This window comes from Hyla sarda, chromosome 6 (genome assembly GCF_029499605.1).
Source record: "Hyla sarda isolate aHylSar1 chromosome 6, aHylSar1.hap1, whole genome shotgun sequence".
In the NCBI taxonomy this organism is placed as follows: domain Eukaryota; kingdom Metazoa; phylum Chordata; class Amphibia; order Anura; family Hylidae; genus Hyla; species Hyla sarda.
In genome coordinates this window covers 260,633,848-260,650,595 of record NC_079194.1, presented here as the reverse complement: position 1 = coordinate 260,650,595, position 16,748 = coordinate 260,633,848, and the positions used below count along the sequence as shown (strand labels likewise).

Sequence of the window (16,748 nt, the reverse complement as noted above, 5' to 3'; positions counted from 1 at the left end):
GCGAACATGGACATACAGGTTTATTTATTGCAGAACCACACAAGAGTGTACAAGACTTAAGAAATCTTTATTAAAATACGTATGTGTTGCTTACTGTTATAGCCTGGTCAATGTACTGGCAGGTTCTCTTTTAGTTATAGGTAAATGGTTATCCTGATTCATACCTTGTATATTAAGCAGGATTCAGTGTGTTTTAATGGGTATTATGATGGACTTTCTCAATGGAGTGTGGTATTATGCATGCATGTCTGCTGGAAAGGAAACTTCTGGTCCAGCTTCCTCCTCTTAGAGGGTTTGTAAGGAAATGACCTTTTTGATGGGGTCAAACGGGTCTACTGAGACTGAACTACAGAAGCACTGGAATGCTTGATTGTGACTAATGCTATAACCTACAGAGAAATAGGTGAGGTGTAGCAGGTTATTTTTGTACTATTTAACGGTTACTCCACTGCATTCCATTTGGACAGTTTATTTTTTCTTTTTCTTTTTTTTTCCATGCTTTATTTTTTAGTGTTTTTTTTTTTCTTTTTTTTTTGTATGGCTACAAAAAAAAAATCTAAAGTTTTGATTGCTCATTTTTATGCATTGCACTTCACAGTACAACTGATGATTACAACAGTACCCATCTTTATATAGCTTTCATACTATTTTACTTTTGTAAAAAAAAAAAAAATTACAAATAAAATACCACAAAATAAATGTTTATTGTACTAATGTGACCCCCTATAACTATGGGGCTGTGTAGGGGATAATTTTTGGGCACTGTGATTTATAGTTTTCATTGGTATCATTTTGGCTTAGATGGACTTTTTATTTTTGTTTTTATTCTTTATTTAGTTTTTTGATGACTTTTTTTTCAGTTTATTCCTTAATAATAATCCTATATTTTAATAGGTCAGACACTAAATGTTTGTTTAAAACAAAAAAACACAATCATTTGGAAAAAGGGGTGTGGAGGTACTTTAAAAAATTTTTTTTTTAATATGAACTTTTTTTGTTTCTACACTTTTTAAATCACTCCCCCGTGTACTAGAAAGATATACAGTAGTGGAGTGGGAGAAGGTTCAAAGACAGGGTAAGAAGTGTAATGGGAGGACTATAGTACCCATTAGGGTTATTTACCATATATACTCGAGTATAAGCCAAGTTTTTCAGATTTTTCGTGCTGAAAACGCCCCCGTCGGCTTATACTCGAGTGAACTCTCCGCCTGTCAATCCCTTCTCAGTGGTCTTCAACCTGTGGACCTCCAGATGTTGCAAAACTACAACTCCCAGCATGCCCGGACAGCCATCGACTAGTGAGATTGCCTTGACGACGACGCACAGGGACGTTGCGCATGAACGTCCCTGTGCGTCGTCGTCAAGGCAATGTCACTAGTCCGGGGCCGGGCCCGAAGCGCGGAGAAGAGGCCCCCCCCCCGGTGAAAATGGACAGCCCGCAACGACCAACCCTCCCCACCGGACAGACCGCATAGATGCAGCATAGATGGCCCAGACCAGCTCACCTTAACTTCCCACCGAGGGGAGATGAGTACAAAACAAAAGGGGGGTCTGGATGATGACTAAGGCCGCAGTGGTCTTCAACCTGCGGACCTCCAGAGGTTTCAAAACTACAACTTCCAGCATGCCTGGACAGACGATGGCTGTCCGGGCATGCTGGGAGTTGTAGTTTTGCAACATCTGGAGGTCCGCAGGTTGAAGACCACTGATGAAGGGATTGACAGGCGGTGATGATGACGGGGGTCTGGCTGATGACTGGGTTCTGGATGATTACATGGGGGGGATGATGTATTTCCCACCTTAGGCTTATAGTCAACTCAATAACTTTTCCTTGGTTTTTGGGGTGTAATTAGGGTCCTCGGCTTATATTCGGGTCGGCTTATACTCTAGTATATACGGTAGTTCAGAATAAAGACTGCTATGGGGCAACCTAATAACTATGTATAAATATATCAGGGGACAGTACAGAGATCTCTTCCATGATCTATTTATACCCAGGACTGTATCTATAACAAGGGGGCATCCTCTACAACATCTAGAGAAAGAAGGTTTCTACACCAGCACAGACGGGGATTCTTTACTGTAAGAGCAGTGAGACTATCAAACTCTGCTGGAAGATGTGGTCATGTAAACTCAATAACAAAGTTTAAAAGGGGCCCAGACGTGTTTCTGGATAGGAAGAACATTACAGGGTATGTATGGATGCTAGATTTATAGGGACAGAATTGATCCAGGGGTTTATTCTGATATTTGGAGTCTGGAATTTTTCCCCTGGTATGGGGTTATTGGCATCACCTCATATGGGTTTTTTGCCATTCTCTGGATCAACACAGTAGGGACTCAATAGGCATAAAGGTTTAACTTGATGGGCTCTGGTCTTTTTTTACATTGAAATTACATCTGCTAGTAGAATCCTACAGATTCATTAGTAGATCGCCCTGTAGATCACCTAGTCAAGGCCTCCTGCTGCCAAAGAAACCAATTAACACCCCGAAAATTTGTTGTGGAGATGTCACTCATTCAAGTCAATGTCAATCACTATTGAACGCAGAACTTAAGGGGTTAAATGGCTGACATCAACGAGATTGCTAATGACTGTCATTGACTGAGTGTAGGCTGCTGATGGCAGCTGTCACTTAGTCTAAGAATTTAGGGCAGCTTGTGAACCCACTTCATAGATCTCCTGCACTGCATGACATGTATGGCATATGTCATCAAGTACCAAGTGGTAATGCCGTGCATGTACATCCAATATAGTCAAGGGGTTAGATTTTATATTTCCAGGGCTCGTAGAAAGCACTAGGGGGAGGATAGAGCTTACTGAATACTTTTGAGTGAAATGTGTAACCTGTGCTCCCCTCCCTCTAGTGGTAGCTGCAGTGATCCTAAATGATATCATTTGAAGCATTCCTATGTTCAGGGATGTTAAAATACTTCCGCCCGACACCTGGGACATGCAGTTCCGTGCATCGGGCAGGTGAATTTTTCAGGCAAAAAACACACATTAACACCTTCCATTTTTAAAGTTCAAATCACCCCCATTTTTCATATAAAAAAAAAAGTAAAAAGAGATCAAACAGATTACGGTAAAAAAAAAAAATGCCTCCAGGCTGCTCCTAAAGCCTGGTATACTGGAAAATAAAATGTGTAGGGGTCAGAAAATGGAAATGAAAGAAAAGACATTTTCTAAAAAGTTTAGAATTTTTTAAAATTAGTAAAACATGACGTAAACTGCAAATTTTGGTATTGCTGTAATCAGGCCGACCTAAAGTATCAAAATAACATGTTAGTTTGACCACAAGATTAATTGGGTAAAAAAAAACTCACATTTCAACTCAAAAAGAAGTTTTATTATAATTTTTTTTGTTTTGTTTCAGACCATATATTATGGAAAAATTAAAGTTTTTATTACAAAGTACAATCGGTCCCTCAAAAAAAACAAGCCCTCATATGGGTCTGTAGATGGAAAAATGTATGGCTATTATAGGTTAAGGAGGAAAAAACTAAAGTGCAAAGGGGTTAAAATGATTTTAGGTCTGCCTATTAAAGGGGTATTCCGGCCAAAGATCTATTATCTTATCCCCTATCATCCAACCCCCCCCCCCCCCCCCCCCAGTGATCTCCGTGCAGCACCCACATCCTATGAGGGGCTGCTGCTCCAGTCTCGGAAACCTCTGTGTTTCCGAGATCGGAGACGTGATGTTGCGCCCCCTCCGTTCATTTCTATGGGAGGGGGATAAGATGTCTTTGGCCAGAATACCCCTTTTAATTTTTTTTTATTATTTACATTCTATTTTTGTGGAAATAACTTTGTGTACCAGGACAAGTGGCTTGTTATAAGGGACAAGTAGGTTGGTGCTCCTGTTTTAGTCCCTTGGACAAGTAATTTTTTATTTATTTTTTTTTTATAAATTTCCACACCCTTGTATGTTTCCTCAAAGTATAGATGAATTATAATTTTTATGTAATGGCATTCATTGTGTGCATGTTTTATGATATTGCCTCTTTTACAATAGCCTTTAGTAAATGCATATTTAACTAATAGGAAGTTGCAACTAAAAGCTAATGTATCTCTGTTGAGGGAGGTAATAAATGTTCTTTTAAGTACAGTTATCCATTAATCCACAATTATGGCTTTGCCCGGTGTACAGTATAATGGTGTTCCAATATATTGATCCGCAATGCTCGGTGTTTGCTATTTACACTAATAATATATAATAACATATATTCTACTTTTGAAATGTTTCAGTATATTTTGTGTATTTTTCTGCAGGGGGTCCTGGACAATGACAGAGTACAAGCTGGTGGTGGTGGGTGCAGGAGGTGTTGGAAAAAGTGCCTTAACCATTCAGCTTATTCAGAACCACTTTGTTGATGAGTATGACCCAACAATTGAGGTAAGACTCCATAACTTGCTTGTTTTCTCTACTTTGCTTATTTTTTGTCTACCAGCCCGCACACTTGTAGAACGCATTCGCTTGTATGGCTGGTACAAATTGATCATAGTCAGCTAGTAACTAAGATTGGGTCATTTTCCAAGCGCGTCCGAATCAAGAGTCTGATGACCTTGGAAAATTACCAGATTGTAGTCACTAACAGACTACGATCAAGTCCATGCAGGCCATAGGAGTGAATGCGTCTGTGTTTGTTCCATGCCTGTTTGTGCATAGATCAGTTCGCAGCCAATTTGAGCTTTAGAAATAGTATCAGTACATTGGAGGCACTACTCGAAATGTGAACGTAGCCTTAGAAAAAAACTGTAAATAGTCATTGAACTCCTCCAGAGAGACTGTTCCTAACTATAATAGATTCCATCCTCAGATGGGTTAGAACTGTGCTGCCTCCCCTAATGTCAGTGTCCATTTTCTCCAAGAGAAAAATAGTCCTGTTTTTAAGCCCCCCCCTTTCAATCTGTGCCTCGTGGCCAGGGTGATGGTTGACAGATGATGCTTTTGAATTGCTTTTCTTAGCTGTTGGGTTGTCTGTCCAACATTTTATTTTTTTATTTTTTTGGGACAAACCCAAAGTAAAGCATATACAGTATATGCATATAGAGAGTGTGTGTGTGTGTGTGTTTTTTTGTTTTGTTTTTTTGGGGTCATTGTGCACTAGGTGGAGATATTGTAACACTTCACACATCAGCACTAGCATGGATTTGATGCACACCAGCCTAGCTTTCCTTTTATCCCTTAACAGATGACATCCGTGATTTGCAGAGATGCTTTAGCATGCACAGGTTTGTTATATTTGTTTATGATTTAATTATTATAGGACAGCTTATACTATTACCTCAGACTAAACCGCCTGTATTCCTGTGTTGTGGCAATACCAGAATTGTTTGGCTCAAACTTTAGGCATTCTATATCTATATCTATCTTCAGGTTATTAACTTTATAGGCATTCTTCACCTTTTTGTATTGCTTTGTAGGGACTAGTCTAGTTGGTGGGGGCAATGGACATGACTTGATGGTCTGTATGTATTTTAATGTTTAAGTTATTGTATGTGCCCCACTCTATTTTTGTACTGCTTGCGAGTATAGCTGGTATCTCTTGTTTAGTATTAACTAACAACTTATATATTTTTTATTTTTTTATTTAGTAATCTGTATGGAATAAAGAATTATGTTTTCTCATGTCTGGGTTGTGCTGCTTTTTTATTTTTATTTATTTTTATTATTATAATTTTTTTTTTTACACATGATAGCTTCTTCTTGCATGTAGGTAGTTCTGGTTTTTCCAGCAAACAGGTGCTCCCTTTTTATAGGTGGTTGCTTCTCATTTTTTTTCACCTCTGACAGCTGTGTGTGTGTGTGGGTTTATTTATTTTTTAATTAGATATTTTTATATGCATGTATGCTTTGTTATAGTCAAACACCTAAGATATGGTGTTTCTGATTAACTTGTTATCCTTTGGCAATGACCAAAATGGTCTTCACCCTTAACTCCTACAAGGAGGTGTAAACTTCTGTGAGAAAATCTCCAGGTCTTGGTCCCCATAATAGCCACTGTTTAGCTGCATTAAGATTGAGGTCAAGGGTTAGAACCAGGAGAGCAGACAGGAAAGACACATGCCATGGATGACATATAAGAGTATCTGGGAACAGATATTAGTCAGTTCCGGAATAAATCTTACTAGCAGGAGCAAGAGCCAGGAAAGGAAAAACCTCAACCAAAAAGGTAATGCATAGCATGATTCTTAACCCTTAAAACAGCCCACTAGTCCTGACATCTTATTCGGGTGCCTGTTGTTTTAGCAACTATGTATCTGAAGAAGCAGAGCTATGGCCCAGATCAGGATTTTTTTTTTTTTTTTAACAGCATACAAAATTACTTGTCTCAGATTTTTCCCAGGATGCAATGCACAGAGACCTGACTCACTAGTCAGCTGATGACAGGGAGCCTATCTGCTTCAATGGGTAGAGGGATCGCTTGGTGGGAGAGAGATCAATCTGCAACCAACGCAACAGCTTTAGGCACCCTGATTGAAAACCACAGGTCTTTTGAATGGATGCAGCTCATTTATGTTTCAATGGGTGGGGTGGCGGATGTGTGGGAGGTAGGAAAATAAAATTATGGGATTTGTAGGCAAAGAAGAAAACTCCAAAATAAAATACCAGTTCACAAAAAGCTAGCATGTCCATTACTGCCTGCCAGGTACGTACTAAAATCACCTTTATGGTGGATAACCCCTTTTAGCATTATAAATATTTGGAAAACCCCTGTTCTGAATATAGGTGTGGCTCCCACCGTTGGGAGCTCTATATCTCCGACATAAATATCTTGTGGAAGGGTAGTGCAAGCCAGTCACCAGTCAGTATCGGTGTGAATAGGTTTAAGTGTAAAGGGGGGGGGGGGGCTACTGCTAAATGAAGGTGTGGGGGGGGCTGGAGAATGGAGATAGTAGGGGCAACTGATCAGGGAATCTGATGAGCCTTCTTAATAGATGTGTTTTAGCATGCTTAAAATGATATTTTAGAAGTATGATTTTACAGGGTGGTGTTCCAGATCTGGTGCAGCCTGACTAAAGTTTTGGAGACTGAAGGATGGTTTGGATTATAAAGGATGTTGGTCTTAAACCAGTGGCAGAACGTAGAGCCCAGATAGGGTGGTAGCAGATGAGGGGGAATGGGCAACTCGTGCAGACTGGCACAGGTGAGGCAGCGGTGTAGTAGCTAGAGAAGAAGATGAGCCTGGCTGCGTCATTTAGGATGGACTGGAGAGGCGAGAGTTTAGAAAAGAGAAGACCGCTTAGTAAAAAGTTAGTATTCAAGAAAAGAATGAGCAACAATAAGAGTTTTGCTAGATTTTGGAATAGTTTTTTGAAGAAACCTATTACATGTTATGTTTTGCTGTATTCATGAATTACCAATGAAATCTTTGAATCTTTCTATACTCTTTACACTGTATTACTGTAACAAGCCTCACTGCCCTGGAGGTTCTAAAAAGGTTTTAATATCTTGAGTAGCATGTAAGTGAAAACACAGTGACAGAAGGATTTATAACAGGAAGAGGTTGATAAATGGAAAGTTATGGATCTCTGCTTTCTTCGTGTTTCTTCAGATCAGTTTTTACTTAAAGAACAATGTTATTAGTTATCTGTCAAATGTCTTTAAAACATTTAAAGGAAATTTATATAACATTAAAATATTTTTTGTATCAACTTATTTACTAACAGTAACAAAGTTCTTAAGGTTAAAAAGGGAAGATTCCATAAAGTTCAACAGTTATTCCTATGGTGTCCTTAGAAAATGTTGAGAATTTTTTTTACAACACTATATTTTATAAACGTGCCTCTAGATCTAAAAGTGTGCATTTGTTGTTTTCCTAGGTGGATCATAGTTAAATGTCTTAATTTTGATGGTTTAAATGTTAGCAAATATCACAATACCCTTGTGGTTCCTGCTTACTGTAGCACATTTATCAGCTTTGCTATGCCGAGTAAATTTGTGGTCATACATACTTTATAACATGGTCACAAATAAGTTTGTTTTTTGTTACGTTGTAAAAGTAAATCTATGCATGTCTGGTGTTAAATACCGCTATCGTTTAATTTACTTTCTACTGTTGCCTAAATACCTGGAGGCACTGTTAAGCCCACTGTGCATTAAAGGGGTTATCCAGGAAAAAAACGTTATATATATATATATATATATATATATATATATATATATAATTTGTGGTCAAGTTAATACGTTAGACCTGACATGGATAACTCCCTAACCTGTACCAGCCTGAGGTGTGCCTGGCCGGCCGACTGAGGTGACCTATAAAAGAAGGGGGCTACCCTTAATGAAATAAATAAAATACATAACCTTAAGAAAAAAGGGGGCGGGAGTGGTGGGAGCAAACGCCGCTGACACCACGAGGAACCTAATGCTCGGGACCCTAGTAAATATAGTGGTGCCAGACTCCTCCCACAAATTCAATTAGCTGTGTTCACAGCTAACTTCCACTTGTGGTCAAGTTAATACGTTAGACCTGACATGGATAACTCCCTAACCTGTACCAGCCTGAGGTGTGCCTGGCCGGCCGACCGAGGTAGCCTATAGAAGGGGGCAAAACACCGACATGTAGTGAAGATCATTTATTATACATATAATAGAAGTTTAAACATTTGCCAGCTGGTTGAATGCGCTGGCTATTTCCCTCTGTGGGTCAGGTATGTACCTCTGGAAGCAAGGCGTATTCCACCGACCTAACCGTTTAATGATATGGGCGGGTATGGCATGCCTGGAAGCCGAGGAGGCTGCCCCCATCCTGAAGGAATGGCCGGAAATGGTACTGGGGTCCATGCCTATGTTTCGTGCCAGTATACGAACATGTCTTACGAAGTCGTTGGAGGACAGTGGCTGCACAGGAAATGGGAGCAGAGGTGAGTCTGCCTTCTTACCATGCAGAAGTGCCAATAACTTCCGGAGCACTATAATAGGACACCAGGGGTTGTTAGTTGCATAGTAATTGATGATAGTTTCACTAACCTGTTGGGTTTTAGAATGTTCTAACTTTAACGTGAACCCTGAGCCTGTCGGAGATAGATGTTTAAGAAGAAGTGTGTGAGCACTATAGGAAGTCTTTGTAAATTCACCTGGTCTGAGGAACCCATAATAGCTTAAGTAAACGGCAGCTTTGATCACTAGACTGGCCGCCGCTCCAAAAGGCTCTCTGTCCAGCAGACAACTAAACTGCTGAAACTGAGCTGCAGATAGAGGAACCCTAGGAGGAGGCTTGGATCTTTCGGTCTTCTGGATTCCTCTTAAAACGGCCTTAACCGGGTGAGCGCACAGAATAGATGGAAGATTAGGACAGCTCAAGGAGCGGAAATGTTGGACCCCAGCTAAATACAAACGTATGGTGTTGTGGGATAGTTTTAAAGATGAGTGGCAAAACACGACAAAAGTGAGAATGTACTGAAGATCAAAAGGAAATTGTGTGGGGTGACTATCTAGAAATTTTTGAAAAGTGTTCCAAGCGAAATTATAAGACCTAACAGTGTTGGCTGCCAGAGAGTGATGAATCAAATCAAGGGCCCCTAAGTAAAGATTACTTAGTCCATCGTTAGAGAACTGACATGGGGTACTGGAGTAGCCACTGCATCTGCTTCTGGCATTGCTTCGTGGAAAACCTGGAATTTGAAACGGGACAAGGCATCAGCCGCCACATTCCTGACTCCATCAATATGCACACACTGAACATGGAATTCCCCCTGCAATGCGGTATGAGTCAACCTGCGAAGGAAGGACATGATACTGAGAGATTTCGACCTTCCCTTGCAGATTATGTCTCATGTCGCTGTATTGTCCGTGTAAAAAACCACTGTCTGCCCCTTCCACAGATGCCCCCACGTAACAGCTGCTGCCACGATGGGGATGATCTCGAAAAGAGCAGAAGTGGTAGTGAATTCAGGTAACCGTAAGATCTCGGAAGGCCAGGCTGACGAGAACCAGTGAGGCGCAAAGATCGCGGCAAAACCCGTAGAGGCTGCCGCATCAGTGACCACAACCGGAGAGTCCTGGCTTGCTCTAGGGATGAACATGGAAATCCCATTCCATGCCGTCAAGAAATGGTCCCACATGGCTAAGTCTGCCCTGGCTGCCTGGTCCATGACTACTGGAGAATCTGCATCAGGTGCTGCTGGCAGAAGGGCTAATAGCCTAGAGACAAATGCCCGGCCCTGTGGGATGATCCTCATGGCGTAGTTGAGCATACCTAGCAGACTCTGTAATTGCTGTCTATTGGAGACTGGAGAACGGGGCATACTATGAATCGTAGACCTGATACGCTCTAGCTTCTCTTGAGGTAAACGAGCTTCCATCCTAACTGAATCCAAGATGATGCCTAGGAATGATAAGGAAGTGACCGGACCCTCCACTTTCTTATCTGCAACTGGGACATTGAGATTCCTGAAAACTGACAGCAACGTCTGCAGATCCCCAGGTGGACAGCCAGGACTTTCCAGAAGCAGGAAGTCATCCAGGTAGTGTAATACACTTGTACAGGACCAATGATTGATCAAAGACCACTCGAGTGCGGCTGCAAATGTATTAAACAACCATGGGCTGCTTCTTGACCCGAAGGTGAGCCGGGTGGCAAAATAATACTGCTCACACCACCTGAGGCCGTGCCATTGCCACAGGTCGGGACGGATTGGCAACAGCTTGAACGCATCTGAAATGTCTGCTTTAGACATCCAGGTGCCAGGCCCAAAGAACAGAACGCGCTGAATAGCTTCGTCCACTGATGTGTACTTCAATGAGAATTCTTCTGCCGGAATTAAAGAGTTAATACTAGGAATGGTAGACAAATGGGGAGCCGACAAATCATAAATTAAGTGAAATTTATTAGAAAATTTCCCACGAGCAACTCCAATAGGGCTGTCCCTCCATTGATTGAAGGGAGCTATGTGGAAAGGACCAATAACGAATCCCTTAAGGACCTCAATCCTCAAGAGTTCTGACACTGTTTCCGGGTTAACTGTGGCTGACTGCAGGTTCCTACATTCGTATGTTTCCATGCCGGTGTTGAAGCCATGATCAAAACCTTCACATAGGAAATCGACCAAATCCGGACGGGGGATGACCGACCAGATAATCCCTGAGGACTTGAGTGTCAATGCCGCCTAGTCATGCATCTGCCCCTGCCTTCTTTGGACACTGGCTTTTAGGATGGGCACGGTGGCAAATACAGCAGACGTGTAACAGTCTACACTGACTAAAGCGACATGAAGAAAAGTTAAAATTGTTACAGATCTGTGCATTACCAATATAATGCACAGGTCTGCCCAACTTATCCACCGATGGTCCCGTCTGAATCTTAGGCAAGCCAGTGGGTTCGGTGGCTGAAGTACTGGCAACCGCACTAGGGCACCAATTTGTCGCATGTGTGGACGATTGACAAACCGCACAAAGTGGTGCCCTAAATCCGGCAAAGTGCCTGCAAAATAGCTCGGTATCAAGTACCGCCCAGTTGGTGGTTTGTTGAAACTGGAACAGCGTGGCTGCAGCTTGTGCCGAAAATGAACGGTGATAGTCATAGAAGGCGAAGCCTCCGTACTTGTACCCGAGATCGACTAATTTATGGAGATACTGGTCAAGCTCAATTCTCCTGCTAGGACTGGCCGCACACACATCTCTATAAAGGCCAAATGCCCGTACAAACTCGGGAATATTTAATTTCCTGTTTAACCTGGGATCCCTTGCCTTGACCACTACGGAAACTTCACCGCAAGCAAACGTTTTATTATCAAGCACGTCCTGGGAAGCCACCAGAAGGGAAGCCAAATTCACGTCTTTCCCTTCTAGGATATCCCTCCTGATGGCTTCCGGTATGAAGTGCGCAGGAATTAGAGTAACAGCTGGAGCAGACGTACCTGTGCCTGCGACCCCCGCCGCGGGGTTGACCCCTACTGATGCTGTGCCCGACTCTTGTGGGGCAGGAGGCACAGAGGAGACTGCTGGTGCCGTGACAACAAGAGAGGCCTGACCGATCGCAGACCCTGATGAGCCTGCCACCTGCGCAGGAATGCCCTGCGCTGAAGTTGCAGCGGACCCGGAAGCTACAGCCGGAACCACGGGGGCAGGACGAGCCTCCAAAGTTGTTAATCTGTCCTGTACATTCTGCATAGATGTAGTAAGAGAGTTGAGCATAGCATGGATCTGGACCAGCGCAACAGACCCCTGATCTGTCTGATCCTGAGACCCCGGGGTGCCTTGAGAGCACATTATACGATATAGCTCCGCCTTTCTAGCCGTTGCAGGGAAAGGAATCCCCCGACGACGTAGTTCGGCTGTTATCCTAGGAACGATCCAGGTCCTAAGTGACTGTACGCTTCCCGCTGAAGATGACCTGGCGGGTGAAGGGGGAGCGGCCGCCCCTTCCATGCTGTCCGAAACCAGAGACATCACCTAAGAATGACAATGACAACTATCAGGGCAGACGACTAAAGCCCCTTGTCTCCCATAGAAAAGAAAGACACTGAAACAAACAGGAGGCGCGTGGATTGACGAACAATCTGCCTCTAGGAGTGGACAAAGACAAGACAGGTGAACTGAACTATATAACCTAAGCTGGACTACAAGGCGCGAGGATTGACGAGGGCAACCCACCTCTACCAGCATGCCCTTTAACATACCCACCCTGGCAAGACAGGCTGAGGAGTCGAGGATTATCCGATAATCCGCCTCAGAAACCGGAAGATGAAAAACTACTACCATACAGCAACTACCAGAGACCCCCCCCCCCCCCCTTTCAAGAAAGTAATACCTTGAACAACCCGTGAACCGTGAGCTAAAACAGCAGAAAAAAGAGGTGACTCATGTGCAAAACATGTTTAACCATGTGCCTACCCCTACAAAAACAAATTAAGCTACCTTAGATATACACGAGAAAGTAGGTGGAAAGGAAGGAATGACCGAGGAACTACCTAAGAAAAAGACATCAGAAATTACGTGTGAGTTTTTTAACATGCTAACATGCTAACCTAACATCAACGTCATAAATTGGGAACGGTAGAATAGCCATAAGCAGATGATACCCTACCACGATTGTCACGGAAGGGAGGATGCAACGGGAAAAACACAAGGGTACGTCTCGCGGACCTGCAACCAAATTGTAAGTGGAACATGAGACCTAACGTAGCTGAACTGAGAACCCTGTGAAAAACACCTAATAAAAAGCCGTCACCCGTACTGCAATCCTGCTAAACATATGTGAATAAAACAAAATATAACTAACCGTAGCTAAGCAAATCAAATAAAGAAATCCCCTCTTATTACCGTATATACTCGAGTATAAGCCGACCCGAATATAAGCCGAGGCCCCTAATTTCAGCCCAAAATCCCAGGAGAAGTTATTGACTCGAGTATAAGCCTAGGGTGGGAAATACATCATCCCCCCCCCATGTCATCATCCAGACCCTCATCATCATCACCGCCTGTCATCATCCCCCCTTTATCATCCCCTTGTCATCATCCCCACCCCCCTTCATCATCCCCTTTTCATCATCCCCACCCCCCTTCATCATCCCCTTGTCATCATCCCCACCCCCTTCATCATCCCCTTGTCATCATCCCCTTGTCATCATCCCCTTGTCATCATCCTCTTGTCATCATCCTCTTGTGAACTATCCGCCCTCAGTGGTCTTCAACCTGTGGACCTCCAGAGGTTTCAAAACTACAACTCCCAGCAAGCCCGGGCAGCCATGGGCTGTCCGGGCTTGCTGGGAGTTGTAGTTTTGAAACCTCTGGAGGTCGGCAGGTTGAAGACCACTGCGGCCTTCGACATCATCCAGCCCCCCCCCTCACCCCCTTTAGTTCTGTACAGTACTCGCCTCCGCTCGGCGCTGGTCCGGTGCTGCAGGACTGTCCGGTGGGATAGTGGTTCCGGGCTGCTATCTTCACCGGGGGCGCCTCTTCTCCGTGCTTCGGGCCCGGAATAGAGGCGTTGCCTTGACGATGACGCAGAAGGACGTTGGTAATGAACGTACCTCTGCGCCGTCGTCAAGGCAACGTGACTATTCTGGGGCCGGGCCCGAAGCGCGGAGAAGAGGCGCCCCCGGTGAAGATAGCAGCCCGGAACCACTATCCCACCGGACAGTCCTGCAGCACCGGACCAGCGCCGAGCGGAGGTGAGTACTGTACAGAACTAAAGGGGGTGAGAGGGGGCTGGATGATGTCGAAGGCCGCAGTGGTCTTCAACCTGCGGACCTCCAGAGGTTTCAAAACTACAACTCCCAGCAAGCCCGGACAGCCGATGGCTGCCCGGGCTTGCTGGGAGTTGTAGTTTTGAAACCTCTGGAGGTCCGCAGGTTGAAGACCACTGAGGGTGGAGAGTTCACTCGAGTATAAGCCGAGGGGGGGTGTTTTCAGCACGAAAAATCGTGCTGAAAAACTCGGCTTATACTCGAGTATATACGGTATATATTTTCCAGATAACCAGCTTCGCTTTAAACACGGTATAGCCTCAAAAGCATCACATGAGCCGAGCTCGCCGCCGCTTGTAGCTGAAACAACAAGTAATCCACATAAACAAATGTAACCATGTGACCAACATGAACTCTTTTTTCCTTTTTTTTTTTTCTTATGAAAACACCCTAGTCGGAAACCTGTAACTGCATGTGACCCAAGGGGCAGCGTAACCCCAACCTGATTAAGTGCGAGAAATTCCCTGATGTAAACGGGCCTGCCATACATCAGGGAAGTCGACCATTTTTTATTTTTTTTATTTTTATTTTTTATTTTTTTGTTGTCTCCATGAGCAGACTGGATCCTATACCTAGCCAATCTATGTACACTCTTATTGTATATACTATTAATGACAGTACACGCTGTGACACCGTCCAAGGGATACGATCCCTACTGTTGGATGTTCAGCCTAACGATGTGTGAATGCAGCTCCCGACAAGCTTCTCCCCCGGCTCCATAGCAACAGCAGGAACCAAGAGCGCACCCAAGCCAGGAGCTGCATAGCCCGAGCCGCGAACCTGCCCGGAGGTACAATACCCCTGCAACCAACATATCCCCCAAACCCCACCCCCCCTTCCCCTCCCCAACCCTGCACGGGGAACCTCCCGAAGCCAAAAAAAAAAATGCTCGTCACAAACCCGCTCCCCGTCTTGCCGGCGGGCATAACGTGAGGGGAGCGGGATCATGCGCACGCCCCGCTCCGGACAGTAACGCTGATCGCACCCAGTACCTGGATGTAAACGAAGGCTTCAACCCCCGGACGGTAAGACCGGCGTTCAGCCGCCCAGCTGTTCGCTTACCTGACCCGTGAGACGGAGACGAATCCTGCCGGAAGTGACTCGCACTGTAGCAAACGCCGCTGACACCACGAGGAACCTAATGCTCGGGACCCTAGGAAATATAGTGGTGCCAGACTCCTCCCACAAATTCAATTAGCTGTGTTCACAGCTAACTTCCACATATATATATAAAATCACCTGGCTCCAGAAAGTTAAACAGATTTGTAAATAGCTTCTATTAAAAAATCTTAATCTTTTCAGTACTTATGAGCTGCTGAAGTGGAGTTGTTCTTTTCTGTCTAAGTACTCTCTGATGACACGTGTCTCGGGAACTGCCCAGTTTAGAAGCAAATCCCCATAGCAAACCTCTTCTACTTTGTGCAGTTCCTGAGACAAGCAGAGATGTAAGCAGAGAGCACTATTGCCAGACAGAAAACAACAACTCAACTTCAGCAGCTGATAATTATTGAAAGGATTAGGATTTTTTAATAGAAGTAATTTACAAATCTGTTTAACTTTCTGGAACCAGTTGATATAAAAAATTTTTTTTTTTTTCCTGGAATACCCCTTAAACAGGAAATTCTGTCTTTACAGCACCTGTCTTCAGTGTGAGACCCAGCAATATGAATCTATGGCATTAGGTCTCGCCATGGAGACTTGATGCAATGTAAATGGCGCAGAAAGCTTCATCTCCTAATGCAGAGGTATATGCGGTGTGGAGAAGGGGCACAAGGCTTTGTTTTATTCATTTTTCATAAAAGTGAATAAAACATGAGAAATACACACACACACACACACATTATGTATGTATATAATATTATTATTTTACTTCATTACAATCTGCATGTGTTATTAGAATTCTGCAGTAAAATCTGCATGTGTTACCAATTCTCTGCAAGGTTTAATTCTGCTCTTTTGTGCAGATGAGCAGTCTGCAGAAAATCTGCAGTATGCTCCTTTTTCAGTTTCAAAAGCCTTGTTTCACATGCACTGTACTATGAATGACTGTAGAGTCCACAATACAAATCCACAGCAATTTCGCAGCATCGTAACTCAGCATTTTCTGGTTATGAATAGACCTGTTAAATGAAGTGTGGTGGTGTTAACACCTACTGGCTGGAGATTGTAAATTGAGGGACCTGATGGTGACTGCATGCTGCAGAAATGGCGCTGCGTAAATAATCTGCAAATTGATCTGTGTTCTGCTAATTTCCAATCCACTTAAATTGAACCGTGATTAAAATCAGAGTAGAAAATCTACAGCAAATCCAAATGAAAATACACAGTGTGATGGAGATTCTCTGCTGCTGGCATGACTACAGTTATGCTGAAGATTTTCCGTTACAGAAAATCTGCAGCATATTTAGATTGATTGTCAGGTGAAACTATAGCTGACCGATGGCAGACTGACAGTCTGTGAAGAAGTAGGTCATGCTTGAAATGTTCTTATGTTAGCTCTTCTTTCACAAAAGATTGCTTTTTAAAACTTTCCCAGAACAGGTTGTTTGTA

At 43.5% G+C, this 16,748-nt stretch overlaps 1 protein-coding gene across 5 annotated transcripts in view; it reads left to right on the top strand.

Annotated features, from left to right (window-relative positions):
- HRAS (HRas proto-oncogene, GTPase) overlaps nucleotides 1-16,748 on the top strand; it is a 158,649-nt gene that overhangs the window by 67,279 nt on the left and 74,622 nt on the right. For all 5 annotated transcript variants that reach the window (XR_008845327.1, XR_008845328.1, XR_008845326.1 and 2 more), the window contains exon 3: nucleotides 4,274-4,397. Coding sequence is in view for 1 of the 5 variants with exons in the window: in XM_056527101.1 (XP_056383076.1) it covers nucleotides 4,287-4,397 (111 nt within the window). In the remaining 4 variants the exon portion in view is untranslated. The remainder of the gene's footprint in view (nucleotides 1-4,273; nucleotides 4,398-16,748) is intronic.